The sequence below is a fragment of the Stigmatopora nigra genome, chromosome 9, assembly GCF_051989575.1.
Source record: "Stigmatopora nigra isolate UIUO_SnigA chromosome 9, RoL_Snig_1.1, whole genome shotgun sequence".
Lineage (NCBI taxonomy): Eukaryota > Metazoa > Chordata > Actinopteri > Syngnathiformes > Syngnathidae > Stigmatopora > Stigmatopora nigra.
This window is the reverse complement of record NC_135516.1, coordinates 13,817,870-13,839,574: the sequence shown is the minus strand read 5'-3', so window position 1 is coordinate 13,839,574 and position 21,705 is coordinate 13,817,870. Positions and strand designations below refer to the sequence as shown.

General features: G+C 34.4%; 1 protein-coding gene and 1 long non-coding RNA gene across 3 annotated transcripts; one reads left to right on the top strand and one right to left on the bottom strand.

Moving 5' to 3' along the window:
• Nucleotides 1-4,033: 4,033 nt before the first annotated feature.
• Nucleotides 4,034-9,333, bottom strand: LOC144202132 (uncharacterized). The gene is made up of 6 exons (XR_013327466.1): nucleotides 9,260-9,333; nucleotides 7,443-7,513; nucleotides 5,638-5,856; nucleotides 4,698-4,795; nucleotides 4,556-4,611; nucleotides 4,034-4,107 (listed from the first exon to the last, which is right to left on the bottom strand). It is a non-coding gene; the product is annotated as an uncharacterized LOC144202132 (long non-coding RNA).
• On the top strand, nucleotides 8,536-21,423 carry LOC144202131 (uncharacterized). Of its 2 annotated transcripts, none has more exons than XM_077725137.1 (3): nucleotides 8,536-8,866; nucleotides 15,682-15,958; nucleotides 17,503-21,423. In XM_077725137.1, the coding sequence occupies exons 2-3, from the start codon at nucleotides 15,709-15,711 to the stop codon at nucleotides 17,931-17,933; spliced, it is 681 nt and encodes a 226-aa protein (XP_077581263.1). In that variant the 5' UTR covers nucleotides 8,536-8,866; nucleotides 15,682-15,708; the 3' UTR covers nucleotides 17,934-21,423. The 2 variants fall into 2 exon arrangements, with proteins under 2 accessions (XP_077581263.1, XP_077581264.1); XM_077725138.1 differs by lacking the exon at nucleotides 8,536-8,866 and adding an exon at nucleotides 11,343-11,447.
• The last annotated feature ends 282 nt before the right edge of the window (nucleotides 21,424-21,705 follow it).

The following is a 21,705-nucleotide window of genomic DNA, read 5'->3' as shown; positions in this document are numbered from 1 at the left end:
CTTTTTTCTTTAAAAAATCGACATAGTATAGTAAGGCTTTTTTCTTTAAAAAATCGACATAGTATAGTAAGGCTTTTTTCTTTAAAAAACGACATAGTATAGTAAGGCTTTTTTCTTTAAAAAAACGACATAGTATAGTAAGGCTTTTTATCGCAAAAAAACGACAGTATAGTAAGGCTTTTTATCGCAAAAAAACGACATAGTATAGTAAGGCTTTTTATCACAAAAAACGACATAGTATAGTAAGGTTTTTATCGCAAAAAACGACATAGTATAGTAAGGCTTTTTATCGCAAAAAAACGATATAGTATAGTAAGGCTTTATATCGCCAAAAAATGACATAGTATAGTAAGGCTTTTTATCGCAAAAAAACGACATAGTATAGTAAGGCTTTTTATCGTCAAAAACGACATAGTATAGTAAGGCTTTTTTCTTTAAAAAACGACATAGTATAGTAAGGCTTTTTTCTTTAAAAAACGACATAGTATAGTAAGGCTTTTTTCTTTAAAAAACGACATAGTATAGTAAGGCTTTTTTCTTTAAAAAATCAACATAGTATAGTAAGGCTTTTTATCGTCAAAAACGACATAGTATAGTAAGGCTTTTTATCGCAAAAAAACGACATAGTATAGTAAGGCTTTTTATCGTCAAAAACGACATAGTATAGTAAGGCTTTTTTCTTTAAAAAATCGACATAGTATAGTAAGGCTTTTTTCTTAAAAAAACGACATAGTATAGTAAGGCTTTTTATTGTCAAAACCGACATAGTATAGTAAGGCTTTTTTCTTTAAAAAAACAACATAGTATAGTAAGGCTTTTTTCTTTAAAAAATCGACATAGTATAGTAAGGCTTTTTTCTTTAAAAAAACGACATAGTATAGTAAGGCTTTTTATCGCAAAAAAACGACATAGTATAGTAAGGCTTTTTATCGTCAAAAACGACATAGTATAGTAAGGCTTTTTTCTTTAAAAAACGACATAGTATAGTAAGGCTTTTTTCTTTAAAAAAACAACATAGTATAGTAAGGCTTTTTATCGTCAAAACCGACATAGTATAGTAAGGCTTTTTTCTTTAAAAAAACGACATAGTATAGTAAGGCTTTTTTCTTTAAAAAACGACATAGTATAGTAAGGCTTTTTTATCGTCAAAAACGACATAGTATAGTAAGGCTTTTTTCTTTAAAAAACGACATAGTATAGTAAGGCTTTTTTCTTTAAAAAACGACATAGTATAGTAAGGCTTTTTTATCGTCAAAAACGACATAGTATAGTAAGGCTTTTTTCTTTAAAAAACGACATAGTATAGTAAGGCTTTTTTCTTTAAAAAACGACATAGTATAATAAGGCTTTTTTCTTTAAAAAAACGACATAGTATAGTAAGGCTTTTTATCGTCAAAAACGACATAGTATAGTAAGGCTTTTTTCTTTAAAAAACGACATAGTATAGTAAGGCTTTTTTCTTTAAAAAACGACATAGTATAGTAAGGCTTTTTTCTTTAAAAAACGACATAGTATAGTAAGGCTTTTTTCTTGAAAAAAACGACATAGTATAGTAAGGCTTTTTATCGTCAAAAACGACATAGTATAGTAAGGCTTTTTATCGCAAAAAAACGACATAGTATAGTAAGGCTTTTTATCGTCAAAAACGACATAGTATAGTAAGGCTTTTTTCTTTAAAAAATCGACATAGTATAGTAAGGCTTTTTTCTTTAAAAAATCGACATAGTATAGTAAGGCTTTTTTCTTTAAAAAACGACATAGTATAGTAAGGCTTTTTTCTTTAAAAAAACGACATAGTATAGTAAGGCTTTTTATCGCAAAAAAACGACAGTATAGTAAGGCTTTTTATCGCAAAAAAACGACATAGTATAGTAAGGCTTTTTATCACAAAAAACGACATAGTATAGTAAGGTTTTTATCGCAAAAAACGACATAGTATAGTAAGGCTTTTTATCGCAAAAAAACGATATAGTATAGTAAGGCTTTATATCGCCAAAAAATGACATAGTATAGTAAGGCTTTTTATCGCAAAAAAACGACATAGTATAGTAAGGCTTTTTATCGTCAAAAACGACATAGTATAGTAAGGCTTTTTTCTTTAAAAAACGACATAGTATAGTAAGGCTTTTTATCGTCAAAAACGACATAGTATAGTAAGGCTTTTTTCTTTAAAAAAACGACATAGTATAGTAAGGCTTTTTTCTTTAAAAAATCAACATAGTATAGTAAGGCTTTTTTCTTTAAAAAACGACATAGTATAGTAAGGCTTTTTTCTTTAAAAAACGACATAGTATAGTAAGGCTTTTTATCGTCAAAAACGACATAGTATAGTAAGGCTTTTTTCTTTAAAAAAACGACATAGTATAGTAAGGCTTATTATCGCCAAAAACGACATAGTATAGTAAGGCTTTTTATCGCAAAAAACGACATAGTATAGTAAGGCTTTTTATCGCGAAAAACGACATAGTATAGTAAGGCTATTTTCTTTAAAAAAACGACATAGTATAGTAAGGCTTTTTATCATAAAAAACGACATAGTATAGTAAGGCTTTTTATCGTAAAAAACGACATAGTATAGTAAGGCTTTTTTCTTTAAAAAACGACATAGTATAGTAAGGCTTTTTATCGTCAAAAACGACATAGTATAGTAAGGCTTTTTTCTTTAAAAAAACGACATAGTATAGTAAGGCTTATTATCGCCAAAAACGACATAGTATAGTAAGGCTTTTTTCTTTAAAAAACGACATAGTATAATAAGGCTTTTTATCGTAAAAAACGACATAGTATAGTAAGGCTTTTTATCGTAAAAAACGACATAGTATAGTAAGGCTTTTTTCTTTAAAAAAACGACATAGTATAGTAAGGCTTTTTTCTTTAAAAAATCAACATAGTATAGTAAGGCTTTTTTCTTTAAAAAACGACATAGTATAGTAAGGCTTTTTTCTTTAAAAAACGACATAGTATAGTAAGGCTTTTTATCGTCAAAAACGACATAGTATAGTAAGGCTTTTTTCTTTAAAAAAACGACATAGTATAGTAAGGCTTATTATCGCCAAAAACGACATAGTATAGTAAGGCTTTTTATCGCAAAAAACGACATAGTATAGTAAGGCTTTTTATCGCGAAAAACGACATAGTATAGTAAGGCTATTTTCTTTAAAAAAACGACATAGTATAGTAAGGCTTTTTATTGTCAAAAACGACATAGTATAGTAAGGCTTTTTTCTTTAAAAAACGACATAGTATAGTAAGGCTTTTTTCTTTAAAAAAACGACATAGTATAGTAAGGCTTTTTATCATAAAAAACGACATAGTATAGTAAGGCTTTTTATCGTAAAAAACGACATAGTATAGTAAGGCTTTTTTCTTTAAAAAACGACATAGTATAGTAAGGCTTATTATCGCCAAAAACGACATAGTATAGTAAGGCTTTTTTCTTTAAAAAACGACATAGTATAATAAGGCTTTTTATCGTAAAAAACGACATAGTATAATAAGGCTTTTTATCGTAAAAAACGACATAGTATAGTAAGGCTTTTTATCGTAAAAAACGACATAGTATAGTAAGGCTTTTTTCTTTAAAAAAACGACATAGTATAGTAAGGCTTTTTTCTTTAAAAAATCAACATAGTATAGTAAGGCTTTTTTCTTTAAAAAAACGACATAGTATAGTAAGACTTTTTATCGTAAAAAACGACATAGTATAGTAAGGCTTATTATCGCCAAAAACAACACAGTATAGTAAGGCATTTTTATTAACAAAATGACATAGTATAATAAGGCTTCTATAGTGGGACAAAGGTGAGATGGCTCTTCTTGATAAAAACATTTACTATTTTGTTATAGTTATGTTTCGGTACTTACTCCCTGTCTTATCTTCCAGAATACTACATCTAACGTCGATGGATGATTGCAATGCAGGAGGAGCCCACACGAATACATCTGGAAAACCACTCTGACTAATAGATGTCTTTAAATTATATACATGTCTTATTCATCTTTTACCCAGCAATAAATCCAAAGAACAACAATGTCTCGTTCAAACTTTTTATTAACAGGAAAGTATACTTCGTCTTAAATGTTGTCACCAGTCTTGTTTCTCTCCACCTGCATACATAAGATAGCACAGTTAGTCACATACAAAAAAAATCTTTAGCGAATTTGTAATCATGTCAAAACAAGACTTTAGCATGATTCTTAAGTGTTTATATATATATAAACAAGCTTAAGAAATATGCTAAAGTCTTGTGTTAACATAAATACAATCTCACCAAATATTTAAAAACTTTTTTAATCATCTTTTATAACTATATTCTTATTTAAATCTGGCAAGATTAGAATAATGTCAAAACAAGACTTTAAAACCATTCTAAGTCTTTTTATATATAAATATATAAACACTTAGAATAGTTTTTTTCTAAGTGTTTATGTATTTATATATAAAAACACTTAGAATGGTTTTAAAGTCTTGTTTTGACATTATTCTAATCTTGCTAGATTTAAATAAGAATACACAGTATAAAAAATGATTAAAAGAAGTTTCTAACATCCTTACCTTAAGTGTTTATCTCCTCACTTTACCACCATGAGCCACAAAGCTGTGGACTTTACCTATAAAAAGGGAAAAATAAATGTTCAATGAATGAGAAACACCAGGTTATTTAATATGAATATTCTACAATAAACAAATATATTACCATGCCAGCATCCTCCAAAGTGCAGAATTTGGAGACACCACATCGGCAAGCAACCTGCGACGAAGATCATTTGGAAACGTTCTAGAGTTGACACAGGCCTGAAGTGCAAAAAAGAGGCAAAAGTTACCATATATAGAGACTGGGGAGTCAATAGATAGGCTTAGGTGGGTTTTTTAAACTAGTTTTAACTCTATCTGGGCCAGTCTACTCCTATAACCTCAAGGTTTTGAGTATAATGCATGCAGGAAGAGCTGCATCTTGATGATAAACAAAGAAAACATGATTAATGTAGCTATTTGGGAGTTGCCAAACAATTATTACAGTAAAGAAAAAGTCTTACAGGAAATTTTAGTTAACGATCGAGATGAAAAATGAAAATAAGTTTGAGTTATCCGTGCTATTTTATTTTCCATTGTCCGGATTAAACATAGTAAAGTTAACAGCTAGGAGAAAGTTAGCTGAACATTTTTTGTATATAAACGATTCTGTCGGAAAACAGAACATTTAGAATTACAAAAAGGAAACGGCTACTAGCATTCGCAGTGAAAACTAGCATTACATTCAACACTGTACTTAGATACGGGATGAATAGAGTTATCAAATCTAAAGCAAACTATGCGTTGATGTCTGGGCTCTGTTCGATTAAATTAAAAAGACACGACTATATAACTCAATAATGGAGAGAAAACGGGCAACAGTAGTTTTTTAAATCAAACGGGAAGCGTGGCTGTATGAACGCTAATGCTACGCTAACTAGCTACATGCTACACAAAGCCGGTAGGGAAAATGAGCCCTAACTTAAATTGTCGACGGTGTATTCAACCTTATTCAACATTAGACTAAAAGATTCGTTAGCGTTTTGGGATCAATCGATTGCTTAAAAATATCCCGGTAGCGCGATAAAAATGCACTTAGGGCCGTAAATAGCTCTAAGCCTTACCTCGTCGTGCTAGTCGGCCGCCATCTTCGAAAAACAAAAGAAAGAGAAACTGCGCATGTGCGTAACTCACGCAACTACGTCACCAACATGCGTAACCACGCCCATATTGAATGTGGAAGAGATGATTTGCTTACCGCACTCCACGAGGTCCTTTTCTCCGCCCAACTCAACGTCATGTTTTGATGACGTAGATTAGTAGTCATTTTTGTAGTCTTCGTCCTATAAAACAGTACTTGCGTAAACTACAACGAAACTAATGCATCTTTAAACTCAAAGACGGATACTCTAGTAACTATAGCATCCCTCTTTCAATGAATGAACTATAGTAGAGTTTATTCTTTCATTTTCTGAACCACTTTATCCTAACTAGGGTCGCAGAGGGTGCTGGAGCAGACCCTGAGAGACCATGCAAACTCCACAAATATGTTTTTTAATTAGTAGTTTACAACATTAACTCACCTTTATTCTAAGCTATCTGACTATCAATTAATAGTTTAACAGTTGAAAAGCAAATAATGTTATATTGTAAAATAAACAATAACTACTTAAATAACTTAAATATGACTAACTTGACTAAAAATTGAGCAGAAAGACATTAGTATATCGATCAGTTTATCATAAAAGCAAATCAAGGAGGGAAAAAATGATAAAACAGGAAATATTTGTTTGGTGTTTATTGAAACACATTAAAAATTATAAAAGAAACGATCTAGAGAACATAGTGGAACAAAAAAGCTGCTCCTTTAAAAAAAATGTTTTTGGCAACTAGAAAAATGCCCTCAAACATCTGTGAGTAATAAGAGAAACACTTCTGTCAAAAGTCATTTCCTTTTCAAGGCCTAAAAATAAGACGTTGATGGTCATCTCCAATTCGCCGCCATGTCTTTAACAAGGCCTTGTCATGTAATGTTAGCGTAGCATTTGTTATTTTATTGCCTGAGCTTCAGAGTTGAAACCTCAAGTTAAACATATTAAAGCAATTCTATCCCATGTGGAAATAGACGAACACTTCCTTATGTTTAGTTGTGAAATCTTAGGAATGTTAGCTTTACCCGCCCATGGAATTTTACACCATGTTTCAAATGGTAATTGGGTTGGAGGCAATTCATTTATTTATTTGGAAAACCTTCTTTGGAACGATTAAACGTTAAGTTCCTTCCATTAAATCAACCGAGGCTCAGTACTTCGATATTAAACAGTCCTTCGATATTAAACAGTACTTTGATATTAAACAGTACTTTGATATTAAACAGTACTTTGATATTAAACAGTACTTCGACATTAAACAGTGCTTCGACATTAAACAGTACTTCGACATTAAACAGTACTTCGATATTAAACAGTACTTCGATATTAAACAGTACTTGGATATTAAACAGTACTTGGATATTAAACAGTACTTGGATATTAAACAGTACATAGATATTAAACAGTACTTCGATATGAAACAGTACTTCGATATTACACAGTACTTCGATATTAAACAGTACTTCGATATTAAACATTACTTCAATATTAAACAGTACTTCGATATTAAACAGTACTCCGATATTAAACAGTACTCCGATATTAAACAGTACTTCGATATTAAACAGTACTTCGATATTAAACAGTACTTCGATATTAAACAGTACTCCGATATTAAACAGTACTTCGATATTAAACAGTACTTCGAAATTAAACTCTCTCTGTTAGATATTAAAGTCTCTCTCTGGAGTTAGCTAGGGGTAGGCTCCAGCACCCCCTTCGACCCTAATGACGTAAAGTGATTCAGAAAATGAAAAGAAAACTTTAGTTTTCCTTGCCTTTGCGATGGCTTCATCCATCTATCTTCTCCAGCTTCTTCTTTGCTCTCTTGATTAGAAGTCTTGAGGACCTGTCAAAATAAAATACATCATTAGATCCATCACGAATGTTTACACTAGGACAGTGGTGTCAAACATACAGCTTGCGGCCCGGATCTGGCCCGTCTGGTGGTTTGGTACGGCCCGAGGAGGAAGAAAGCTGCATTGTATAAAAAAAATATGAATTTTCTTTAAAAAATGTGCAGTTCTTGTATTATCCACTAAGGGGCGTAGTGTTTTAGTACGTCCAGACAACATGAATTGACATTTATGTATGTTCTTATGTTATTCTCTTGTTCATAATATATTGTTCATAATGTAAAAGTAAAATTCTGTTCATAAACATTTTGATCATTTACTCATTCTTTGCACTAATTATTAGTATTAGTGACTAATACAAAGGAAAAAAAAGTGGGCTTATTGTTAGTTCTATGTGTCATTTTGCAATGAGTTTACTGGTCCGGCCCAATTAATCTCAAATTAAGCCGAATTCGGCCCGCAGACCAAAGGGAGTTTGACACCCCTGCTTTAGGACCTTGTTTTCTTTACCAGCTTCCCTGCCCACCTGGTTGTGATCTTCTTTATCTTCTTTTCTTTCCTTACATCCCTCCAACAAAACACCCGACCATCTGTGACCCCCCTTAAAAAAAGGCGCTTTCTTCACCATATTCCATTATCACGGAATACCTCCGCTGTGATAAATTCATCTAAGTGGGTTTAAAGTCCGTCTTAGTAGCATTTAAACCCATTGTGAACTTTCTTAATTCCCCTTAAAAGATTGAGAATAGTCCCCAATCACCTTCCCCCGCCCCCTCCAAGATGTCCGACTCTCTCACACACACACAAAAAAACAGAAGGTGAACGTTATTAAAGCCCCTCGTTTACACCGGGCTAAAAAAGCATCCTTCAAGAGCCACGGCCCCCCGGAGAGAGATTATCACATCGGGGGTAATCCGAGGAGGAAGAAGGGGGCGGAGCTACAGTTGGAGAGAGGGGCGGAGCAACAGTTAGGGAGGGAGGCGAGTAAGTATAGTAGTACTTCACTTGCAACATCTCACAGCTTGGGAGAACATCCCATAGAGAATATGGACATGTCCACAATCTCCAAAAGTTTTTATTCCCTTAAAAATCTCTAAAAAATCCCAGGAATGTGGATTAGGATTTTTGCCATTCGGTAAGGAGACGTTACGGGAAAAATAGGAGGTGGAATAGAACCCCCAATCAAGTCCGGACAGCTCCCTCTTGGCAGGGCGCAGTCGAGTGTCGGGATGCGTGTTCGAAACCCGCCAAGGCGGTGATGGACTTTCCTTGGGTGGAGGAGGTCAACCCGAGCAAGACAAACGCCGCCACACAGTTTAAATCTGGATTAGCTGCTGCTCCGAAGGGTAAGGATGTCGCCTTTTGCTAGGTTTTTAAGCCGACTGAGATTATGGACCAAGGCGTTATAAGGTGTTGTGTCTTGGCATGGTGGAAAGCACGTTCGGGTTTAATTCCAATCAAGGCGGGAGGACGTTTACACGCTGGTTTTGCTCATCACGGAATGTTGGGGGGGGATTGTCAGATTTTTTTAGTTTAAGGATTTATTGGTGTGGAAATGTGAAAAGTGAAGAAGGTTTGAGGAGAAATTAAAGAAGGGATAATTTAGAATGTATTGTTTAGTATAGGTAATTATTACAAGGGAGTTTATTTTAATGTTAGTTGAAAAAAATAGGCATTTTTAAGGGTACTATATGTGTTTTTATAATGTAGAATTGCATGGATAAATTACTGCTTCTTACCTAGGCAGTTAGGATAGGATCCGGCACCCTTGTAAGCGTCAGTTTGTAAGAAGGATGAAGGAATATCACTCCTAAAAAACAAACAAAAAATCAAATAAAAACATAAATGACAACATTCAATAAGATCCATCATGATAATCTTAATATTAAATAATGTGCAACAATAAAATGAATAGAATTCAATTGCAGCCATTCATTTTTAGCCCTAAAAATTGAAATAAAAAGAGAATAAAATAAGATATAGTAGCAAGAGGGTGAGAATACAGACACAGAAAAAGACATTTTAGACATAAATAGATAGTTAATAAGTAAGTTAATAAATACATGAATAAATATATAAATAAATAAGCCTGTTGCTGATATATATGCACATACACACACATACATATTCCATATATAAGCACATATACATATATGAGCACATATATACATATACATACATATATAAGCACATAGATACATATACATACATATATAACTACATTTATACATATACATACATATATAAGCACATATATACATATACATACATATATAATCACATATATACATATACATACATATATAACCACATATATACATATACATAGATGTACATGCATGCATACTATAGGTCTTAGCAAAGCCATTTTTCTGTTAAAAAGCCTGACATCTGATTGGAGGACGGATAAGTATATGTATATACATCTATCTCCTTATATAAATACATGTGAAAGTTTGAGCAATGTTAGAATGCCAAAAATGTTAAAAAAAGCTCTTTTTGACATCCAAAAAAAAATGCCATTAAATAAAATCCAATCAGCAAGCGACAAAAAAAGGATGACAAGCACTTCTGGTGTGTCATGTTTGAAATTGGTCTGATTGTTTAGAGTGTCATTGTGCTCATCCACGACTAATTACACTCACCGCGCTTGCAGTAAATTACACAGCTGTCATGATGAAGTGCAATAGAAAAAAATGTTAAGAAACACTTCCTTGCTTGAAACTCTGAGTTCATTCCATTTTTTTTTTCGCTCAAAAAGTCCTCATATTTGCTCTGCTTGCGCTTGCCCGTGCTTGCTTGCTCAAGGGAGCGTTCACCGAGGCACTTGAACCCAACGTCAGTCGGCCTGCGAGACCCCAAAAGCCCTCAATCGGGCGGATTAGGCAATAAAAGTGCACATTTCACCCTCATTTGTGTGCAACTTTCACCTACTAATAAGCTCCTGCCGGGTTCTCATTATCCCGCTGACTCAAGAGTTAGCTTAACATAGAAGCAAGCCGTCTGACACCCCTGGTATAGATTTTACAAAATGTTTTTTGAACTAAAAACACAGAAAAAAATATTTAAAAATGACAATTATTGATTTAAAATGGATTTTTAGATGTATATTAAATTTCATGATTTTCTCCCTTTTAAATCAATAATTGTCATTTTTTAATCAATTCTTTCTGTGTTTTTAGCTCAAAAATATTTCTGTAAAATCTAAAAATATATTTTAAAAAAGCTAAAATAAACATAGTTTTAGATCTATTAAAAACTGAATATTCAGGGCTTTTAATCCAGTTCTTTTAATCCATAATTGTAATTTTTTAATCCATTTTTTCTGTGTTTTTAGTTCAAAAATCATTTGGTAAAATCTGAAAATATATTTTAAAAAAGCTAAAATAAACATTATTGTAGATCTATTAAAAACCGAATATTTAGGTCTTTTAATCCATAATTGTAATTTTTAATCAATTTTTTCTGTGTTTTTAGTTAAAAAATAATTTTTGTAAAATATAAAAATATATCTAAAAAAACCCTCAAATAAACATTGTTTTAGATCCATAAAAAACTAAATATTCACGTCTTTTAATCAGTTCTCTTAATCCATTCATAAAAAAAAAATAAAAAAATCCAAATCTCCTATCTAAAATGGTCCAGCCCACCTGAAATCAAGTTGACATTAAAGCATCCCGTGAACCAACCCTCGTGTGACACCCTTGGTTTTCTAAAGGAAAGACCTGGCTTTTGCAGCCAGGTGTGGGCCCACGTGACGGCAGATAAAGCCGACTGTAGGCATTAGTGCTAATCCCGCCCTGATCTTTGGAATATGTCCCTGTTACCTCTACCAGCACTCTTCACGGGCCCACCTGCCGCCGATTTGACGTGACCACGCCTCCCGCCGGGACCCCCCTTAACGTCATTTTCACCCGGCAACACCACGTACGGTATTATTTTTTTTTCTTCTTCCGCTATCGCAATCCTCCGCGTCTTGCGTTCAAAGTACACGTCGTATTCAAAGACTCATATCAAGAACCGTTATGTAAAGTGGATTATCAGGTGTTATGGGATGCGAAGCGTGCAGCCTATGACATCACGGTCATGTCTCGTGACCCCACTGGACGATTCCGTGATAAAAATAAAAAGCCGCCATTTTATTCCATACAAAGAGGCGCTTTATAGACAAACTTCACAAGCATGGCGGTGTCATTTGGGTGATAATGGGGGGCTTTGAGTGTATCCGGTAGAGGACGCCCGGAGGGTTTTGTTATGGGCGGTGTGGTAACCCGTCTCATGTATGGGGAATGGTGGTAAAGTTGATAAAGAATAGGATGGCCTTGGTGGTTGTGGCGGATCGTGTCGTCATAAAACAGACGCGGTTTTTAGATGAGTTCAGACAATGATGAATTGAGGACTGGTTTGAGGTTTGTCAGGGGAAATGCAGTTCCACATGGAACCACTCGGTGCTCGGACTTTTGGTCGCCGGTCAAATGGTGACAGAGTTTACTGTTAAAAACAGCTCTCAAAATTATATTCATAAGAGAGTTTAATATCTAAGTACTGTTTAATATCCAAGTACTGTTTAATATTTATGTACTGTTTAATATCTAAGTACTGTTTAATATCTAAGTACTGTTTAGTATCTAAGTACTGTTTAATATTAAAGTACTGTTTAATATCTAAGTACTGTTTAATATCTAAGTGCTGTTTGATATCAAAGTACTGTTTAGTATCTAAGTACTGTTTAATATTTAAGTACTGTTTAATATCGTAAGAACTGTTTAATATCTAAGTATTGTTTAATATTAAAGTACTGTTTAATATCTAAGTACTGTTTAATATCGTAAGAACTGTTTAATATCTAAGTACTGTTTAATATCTATGAGACTGAGTTTAATATCTAAGTACTGTTTGATACCTAAGTACTGTTTAATATCTAAGTACTGTTTCATATCTGAGTACTCTTTAATATCTAAAGACTGTTTAATATCTAAGTACTGTTTAATATTTAAGTACTGTTTAATATCTAAGTACTGGTTAATATCTAAGTACTGGTTAATATCTAAGTACTGTTTAATATCTAAGTACTGGTTAATATCTAAGTACTGGTTAATGTTTAAGTACTGTAAAATATCTAAGTACTCTAAAATATCTAAGTACTCTAAAATATCTAAGTACTCTAAAATATCTAAGTACTCTAAAATATCTAAGTATTGTAAAATATCTAAGTACTGGTTAATATCTAAGTACTGCAGCTTTAGCATAATGGGGAAAACACACGTTATTTCCATACTTTAACAGCAAACTTGGGCATGTACTGTATGTTACAGTGTCTACTACACGGACATATGTGAACACAATCTAGTCTGGCAAAACACTTAAAGGGCCAGTCTGGATTTGCTGTTAAACCTTGACAGACAGTTACTTATTTCCGGCTCGGGGGAAATGATTTTTTTCTTCTTTTTACAAGTATATATACGATAAGAAAAATGTGAAATGGACAAAAAAGTACATGAAGGCTGGAGATTATAAAACAAAGTATAAAACAAGTTTGAAAGAGGGAGTTTTGATGTGCACGCTATAACTTGTAAGGCCTATTTTTCTTGGAAAGTATCAAAAAATAGAAGAGTCTCTCCCTCCTTGGTTTATGTACGTATAAGGCAGGCATGTCCAAAGTCCGGCCCGCGGGCCAAATAAGGCCCGAGGACAAATTTTGACCGGCCCACGGCCTCTATCATGAAATCAAAAATACACGGCCCGCCAGCACTGTTGACCACAGTATAAAATAAATGTGTACAAAAAGCTATTTTTCACTTCACCAGAAGATGGCAGTAGCCCTGTGGCCGCACTCTGGCCGCCGTGACCCTTGCGTCATTGTTTCAGCCCAGCCCATTTCTAACATGTAAACAAAAAAAGGAAAGTTGACCGGGAGGGCCGCCGCTTCCAGGAGAAGTGGAAATTTGAGTATTTTTTCACTGAAATACGAAACAACTGTGTCTGCCTAATTTGCCAAGAGACTGTTGCTGTTTTCAAGGAATTCAACATTAAGAGGCACTACCAGACGAAACATGCTAGCTACGACAAGCTAACTGGGAACGAACGCGGTGAAAAAGTGAAGCAACTGGAAGCTGTTTTAACGGCACAGCAAAGCTTTTTCACAAGAGCCCGTGAGTCAAATGAAAATGCCACAAAGGCAAGCTACGAAGTGGCAACGCTAATTGCAAAGCACTGCAAACCTTTCAGTGACGGTGAATTTATTAAAGACTGTGTAATGAAAATGGTTGAGAAAATTTGTCCCGCGAAGAAGCAAGAGTTTGCCAATATTTGCCTGGCTCGTAATACTGTGGCACGGAGAATTGAAGACGTTTCATTAGATATTAAGAGACAGTTAGAGGCAAAAGGAACTGAGTTTGACTTTTTCTCGTTAGCGTGCGATGAAGACCTGGACTACATACTGCAGTCAAGATCCCAGTATCACCCTTCACATTAGTGCAGGCAAGATATTTGTTAAGTCCTCTGAGTTGAATAAATTCTTAAATCTCAGTTCATTATTTTTTTTGTGATGGTCAAAATCACAGTTTGAATATGCAGTGATCATTGTTTTGTTTTCAGCACTGTTCCTACAGTGAGCATATAATAGTGAATAATATGTGATGTTTCACATGAACTTAGATATCCATGATAGTTTTCTTAATTTTTTGTGGTTTGTGATTTCGGTAAAAACCTAAATGTAAAAAAAAATGTAAAAGTAAAAGTATGCCATTTGTAATTAAAAAAAATCCCAAAAAGTTAATTTGCATTTAATGTTAATGGTTCAAAGAATGTCAGGATAAAAGTCGGCCCGCACACATTTTCACCTTACCAAATCTGGCCCTCTTTGCAAAAAGTTTCGACACCCCTGGTATAAGGCCTTAGGGCTAAAAAAGGTGTAGAAAAAAATGCAAGGAGTCTACCTACACATTTGTTGCTACTTTGGCATGACTGAAATGTTGGGAGATGTTCTCGCCACATTCCCAGGTGTCGTCAAGTTAGATTGAGACGGGAATTAGGAAGAAAAAGTGGGCCGGCTGGACTGTAATTCACACTTCTCATATCCAAACAAAACTGTTGCCACCCTACCTGAATCCTTAACCCCAAACCATCATATTTGGAGCAGCTCCAAAACACAAAGTACAAGTTAAAAAGCAGCCGTTCTCTCGTAAACCCCAAAGAATCTTAAATCTTCCATAAATCGTAACAAGCCCAACTGTGATTTCAGCAAAACTCGAACTCTAATAGGCAAAACCCCTGAGAGCCCAAACTATGAAAAGTGTAATATTGCATATGTACTCTATTCCTGATCACAAAAGACTTTTGTATTTTGCAGGAATGCCCAATTTGATTGGCACTCGGATGTTTGTATAATACCCAAGCACAGTTTAATATTCAAGTACTGTTTCATATCAAAGTACTGTTTAATATTCAAGTGCTGTTTCATATCAAAGTACTGTTTAATATTTAAGTCCTGTTTAATATCTAAGTACTGTTTAATATCAAAGTACTGTTTAGCATCTTAGTACTGTTTAATATCTATGTACCGTTTAATATCTAAGTACTGTTGAAAACAGTAGATATTTAGATATTAAACTCTCTAATGAATATAATTTTGAGAGCTGGTTTCAACAGTACTTGGATATTAGACAGTCCTTAGATATTAAACAGTACTTAGATATTAAACAGTACTTAGATATTAAACAGTACTTGGATATTAAACAGTACTTGGATATGAAACAGTACTTTGATATTAAACAGTACTCAGATTCTAAACAGTACTTAGATATTAAACAGTACTTAGACATTAAACAGTACTAAGATATTAAACAGTACTTAAATATTAAGCAGTACTCAGATATTAAGCAGTACTTCAATATTAATCAGTACTAAGATATTAAACAATACTTAGATATTAAACACTACTTAGACATTAAACAGTACTTAGATATTAAGCAGTACTTAGATTTTAAGCAGTACTCAGATATTAAGCAGTACTCAGATATTAAGCAGTACTCAGATATTAAGCAGTACTCAGATATTAAGCAGTACTCAGATATTAAACAGTACTTCGATATTAAACAGTACTTAGGTATTAATATTTCACCGTGATGTCTGACATTGCTTTACTCATCTTCCCCACCAGCGTCTCAATGCTCCTCCACGCTCTAAGATGAAGTTATGGAAAAGTGCTACTTTTGCCTTCATGCTCTGTGGCGCCACACTGTCAATCATCCTCATTAAAAACATGGCCCCTACCGCCATTGGACACCCAAGACAAAAGACCACCAACCACCAAACTTCCTGGTCCACCTCACAGCAATATTCCTCATTAGGATCATCCTCCTTCTCACCAACCTGGACTGGTGGACTTCACCGGAGAACTCGCTCAACAGACAACATGAACTCCCTACTTTCAGAGTGTAAGAACCATTTTCCTCGTTATAATTCTCTTTCCTAATGCTAATGTGTATAACAGCATTCAACCCAAGATAAACAAGACCTGAATAAGAAACTTAAAACCTAACCCAAGCTCTATAAACTTCCCCCACTTGATCCGACGAAGCAAATAAACACGAGAAAGCTATGCTAAATGACATCATCACCCTCCAAGCGGTCGGATAGCACGTTAGCGCAGGTTTTAACATCTCACACAAATCCGGAGGCAATTAATAGCTCATACTTTGCATTTTATAGTCTTTTTCACAGAGTCGGTTAATTCTTTGTTTTGTTTTGATAACCCGATGTTCACGCCGGAGGGTATGAAAATAAAAGCTCCGTCAACATCCAGGTGGTACACATCAGGCAAATGAATTTTCCGTTTTAGCAATGGAACCAATCGGATGCATGAGGGAAGTCGCCCAAATAAAAAAAATTAAAAAAAAATATGTATATATATATATATATATATATATATATTGGCCTGACGGTGCTTGGACGTTTGGTGGCCAGTCTTTTGGTCACCGGTCAAATGGTGACAGATAGTTTACTGTTGAAACCAGTTCTCAAAACTATATTAATGAGAGATTAATATTAATGAGAGAGAGATTAATATCTATGAGAGAGAGTTTAATATCAATGAGAGAGTTTAATATTTATGAGAGAGTTTGATAATTTTAGAGAGAGTGTAATATTTATGAGAGAGTTTAATATCTATGAGAGAGTTGAATACTATGAGAGTTGAATACTATGAGAGTTGAATATCTAAGAGAGAGTTTAATATCTAAGAGGGAGTTTCATATATTTGAGAGAGAGTTTAATAACAATGAGAGAGTTTAATATATATGAGAGAGTTTAATATCAATGAGAGAGTTTAATATATATGAGAGTGTATTTTCCATGAGAAAGAGTTTAATATCTAGGAGTTTATTATCTATGAGAGAGACTTTAATATCTATGAGAGAGAGTTTAATAGCTTTGAGAGAGACTTTAATATCTAAGTACTGTTGAAAACAGTACATATTTAGATATTAAACTCTCTCATGAATACAAATTATGAGAGCTAGTTTCAACAGAAAACTCTGTGTCACCATTTGACCGCCGACCAAAAGACCCGGCGACCAAACGTCCGGTCACGGGCCTCACAGTTCAGAAAATTGCAAGTTCAATCCCTCTTGGGTTCTTACCTTCCTGTGTAGAGCTTGTATATCTTCCCAAGTACGTTGGTGGATTTTTTCTTCAGATACTCCAATTTTCTCCGACATCCCAAATCATGCATGGTAGTCCTGTTCAGCAGTATGTCCCTATGTAAGAAAATAGGAATAAATAGTTGTTCGTCTCAGTGTCACACAATTAAAGGTGAAACAAGATCAAGACTTTAGCAAATTGAAACAAATCCTTTAGCATTAGAACACTAAAAAACCCAAATGATCGCCAAGTTTTAACAGTTAAAAACCCTGTTCCCTTACACTAAACCACCCAATCCTGACAAATCCACTCCACTGTTACTCCGCCATTTTCTCTCCAGTGACCATGATGTTCCAGAGCTTCACAGATGGCGAGCTTCAACGCGTGGTAGGAACTCTACTCGACAAAAAAAGACGGAAAAGTCGCGATGAAAGCCAATCCCGAAGGACTAAAAGAGCCCGGCGGGCTAAGGTGTGCTCGGTTCGACAACTGGAGTTAACGGTGAGCGAGCTAGGCCTTGGCTACGATAGCGACGAGACGGTGATGCTACGCTACTGTAGCGGTAAATGTACGGCGCAACGGCGCAATTACGACGTCACTATGGAACACATGATGCGGACGGGTTTCCGCAAAAAAGGACGTAAGGACAAGGTTGGGAATGGACCCTGTTGCCGGCCAATCGCCTTTGAGAAGGACTTTTCCTTCCTGGACAATCGGAGTCGCTACCATACCATCCAGAACATTTCGGCTAAAAACTGTGGCTGTGTATGACGCGGCTCTAAACTCCCTCAACGCGGAAAATTATGGAATATAAACTCAATTCCAGGAATATATTCAGAAGGATATGAAACAAGCAAAAAAAAAGTGACTGTAACGCATTTTTCTATGTTCATTTCTATCGGAGTAGTAACACTGTAAAAACAACAGGCGGCATTATGTTTTTTTGATTGGTTGTCGTAGGAAATTTGTGTGACTGACGGTGAGTTTTGCTAAAGTAGGACCGCTACAATATGACAATTTACTATGTGACCGCAACCCAAATGACTTTGGGATGTTTTTGCTGGAGAACAGGCGGAAAATAGAGACTACACAAGTAAAAATTGTCTTATCATCGCTGTCTTTTTCCGCAGTCTTACAGAAGTTTCTCAATCGATTGATCAATCCATCAAATGAATTAGTACATCAACGGAAAGGGAATATTAGACCTGTAATAGTTTAAGTAGGAACAATACTCCACTACAACCACATCCTGTCAATCCTATCTCAACAACCAAACCCTAAAACCTTCTCTGAATTGGAACCCTTATATCAGCCAAAGTTAAAATATACTGATTGGTGCTCACCCCTAACTCAGTTCCTATCAAATATTTCCACCATGAAGAGGTGGTGCTCGGACGTTTGGTCGCTGGTCTTTTGGTCACTTTTGGTCGACTTTTACTGTTGAAGCCAGCTCTCAAAATTATATTCATGAGAGTTTAGTATCTAAGAGAGAGTTTAATATCTAAGAGAGAGAGAGTTTAATATCTAAGAGAGAGTTTTAATATCTAAGAGAGAGAGAGAGTTTAATATCTAAGAGAGAGAGAGTTTAATATCTAAGTACTGTTTAATATCGAAGTACTGTTTAATATCGAAGTACTGTTGGAACCAGCTCTCAAAATTGTATCAATGAAAGAGTTTAATATCTAAGAAAGATAGTTAAATATCTAAGTACTGTTTAATATCTAAGTATTGTTTAATATCTAAGTACTGTTTAATATCTAAGAGAGAGAGTTTAATATCTAAGTACTGTTTAATATCTAAGTATTGTTTAATATCTAAGTACTGTTTAATATCTAAGTATTGTTTAATATCTAAGTACTGTTTAATATCTAAGTATTGTTTATTATCTAAGTATGGTTTAATATCTAAGTACTGTTTAATATCTAAGTACTGTTTAATATCGAAGTACATTTGACCGGCGACCAAAAGCTACCAAAAGACTGGCGACCAAACGTCCAGTCAAAAAAAGAACCTCATAGTCGTACTCCTCAAACAATTTCAAATATTCTCTCTCCCTTACCAATACAAAGTATCACTTCTAAGATCTATCAGAAGACAACTTGCCGCTACAAGCGAGTTGTATTTTTGACACCCGGCACATCGAACGCAGTTGACATCGAAGGAATGCACAGCAGAAACAATTAAAAAGGATCGGGGCCTCATAGTTACAAATGTGTGACTCATTCACTTGGCATCAATTAAAAGAAAACACTAAAAAAGACCAGAGAAAGACGACAGAAAAGACGCCGTTCAGACTTGTCAGTTGCTGTGTTTGTTTTGCTTTGCTTTGGGTTGTCCCATTTTGACACTCATTCTCAAATCGGGAATACTTACGATTCTTTTTGTTACGGGAATTCTTGACGATGTTCTCATTATGTCCGACATGTCCTCTAATTAACATAAACACAACATGGATGCTAAGTCACCTTATAAGTTTAAAATTATCTATTTATTATGCATTGGTATAAGTTTACTAGATAAAATGTATGTATTATCCAATTCATTCCATTGCTATATTCAATCTAAATTATTATATTACATATTTTATATAATGTAATAATTATATTATGTTTAGATGACGATGAGCCTTTGCAAAAGATTTCACAGTGTTGGCCTAAGTCTGACTGCAAGTATTTTTCAAGGAAATACTTTTTAAAAAATGGGGTATAATGAGAGGACAGCCTCAAGATGTATCTTGTCCTTTATTTTGTAGGGATTTTTTTTTATTTCCATGGAATATTTTAAGGGATAAGTTGTTTCTTCCTATTTGCAGTCTATGTTTTTCTTTTCTTTTCACAATTAATCAGTTTAGTCACAGTCGGCTCACAAGCGGCCTGGCTAATCCAAACAAAAATTCTACCCCATTGGTTATTTATAATAGGACCGCTTTAAAGTAAGAGAAAAAAAATTACAGGATGCAAGAGCCAACTTGAATTTAAATCACTAAAATAGTCTTTTGGAATCAAGTATATACATATGCTTGGACTAGGACAGGAAAAAGTCCGAAAAAGTTTTCTACATTTCAATGTAGGCTAAATTAAAGCTTCTTGCATTGGCCATATTTAATGATATTTTCATCATTTGCTCAGACGTTTGGTCGCCAGACGATTGGTCACCGGACAATTGGTCGCCAGACGATTGGTCACCGGACAATTGGTCGCCAGACGATTGGTCGCCGGAAAATTGGTTGCCAGTCTTTTGGTGACAAAGAGTTTACTGTTGAAACTAGCTCTCAAAATTATATTCATAAGAGAGAGAGTTTAATATCTAAGTACTCTTTACTATCTAAGTACTGTTTAAAATCTAAGTACTTTTTAATATCTAGGTACTGTTTAATATCTATGTACTGTTTAATATCTAAGTACTGTTTAATACCCGAGTACTGTTTAATATCTAAGTACTGTTTAATATCTAAGTACTGTTTAATATCCAAGTACTCTTTAATATCTAAGCACTGTTTAATATCTAAGTAGTTTTTAATATCTAAGTACTATTTAATATTTAAGTACTATTGTAAACAGTAAATATTTAGATATTAAACTGTCTCATGAATATAATTTTGAGAGCTGGTTTCAACAGTAAACTCTCTGTCACCATTTTACTGGCAACCAAAAGACCGGCGACCAAACGTCCAGTCACGAGCTTGGACACCCATGCAAGACTTCAACACTAATTCTATCATCTAAGTCTGTACATGACCAACTCGAATAACTTCTTCACCCCAAAAAATGTCTTTTTCCAAACCAAATACTAAACCAAATAGTCCTTCCACGCAGAATGAACAAAACCCCCATTAAGCATCTCACATATCAAGCAAAACGGAAACCTTCCGGATACATTTTAAAGACATTTTACACCACCGGGGGAGCTTGTGAGGTAATCCAAACTATTCTTTTTTTTTTTGCACTCATCCTTGAAATTCACCACCAAAAAAGTCTGTCACCAAGCCAATTGGCTTTTAGCAAAAAATAATAATATGCTGTTGTCACGAAGGTTGAAGCATCGCCTTCCGCCATTTTGTTTGTTTTGTGTTTGTATCGGGCATTGCATCGTTATTGTAGTTGATATTGTATATTTATTTGGGAAGTAAATTATGGTTTTGCATATTTATTTAGTTAACTTACACACACACACACAGAACGCTTGTTCTCATGAAGCAACTGTGCCAAAACAACGTTTATTATTCTATACTGACTGCTGAATAAACATCATTTCGCAGGTATTCATGCTGTTCTTATTTCCCACAAATGAACCTTGAATGTGGCTAAATAGTTTAGTAAAATGAAATACATATGATATTTAAACACTTGCGGATGCTTTGCCAATAAGTGAAGAGTCTGGCATTCTTACTTTTCCTTCTGTGGATATTTGAACTTGTCACAACAGGAATATTTAATTGCCATCAACACATTCCGTGAAAGCATCGACGGAAGGTTATGCTGCCGAGTGACGTGACTGCCGATTGGTAGCTTGGTTTTTGTTAGCATAGCGACTAACCATGTGT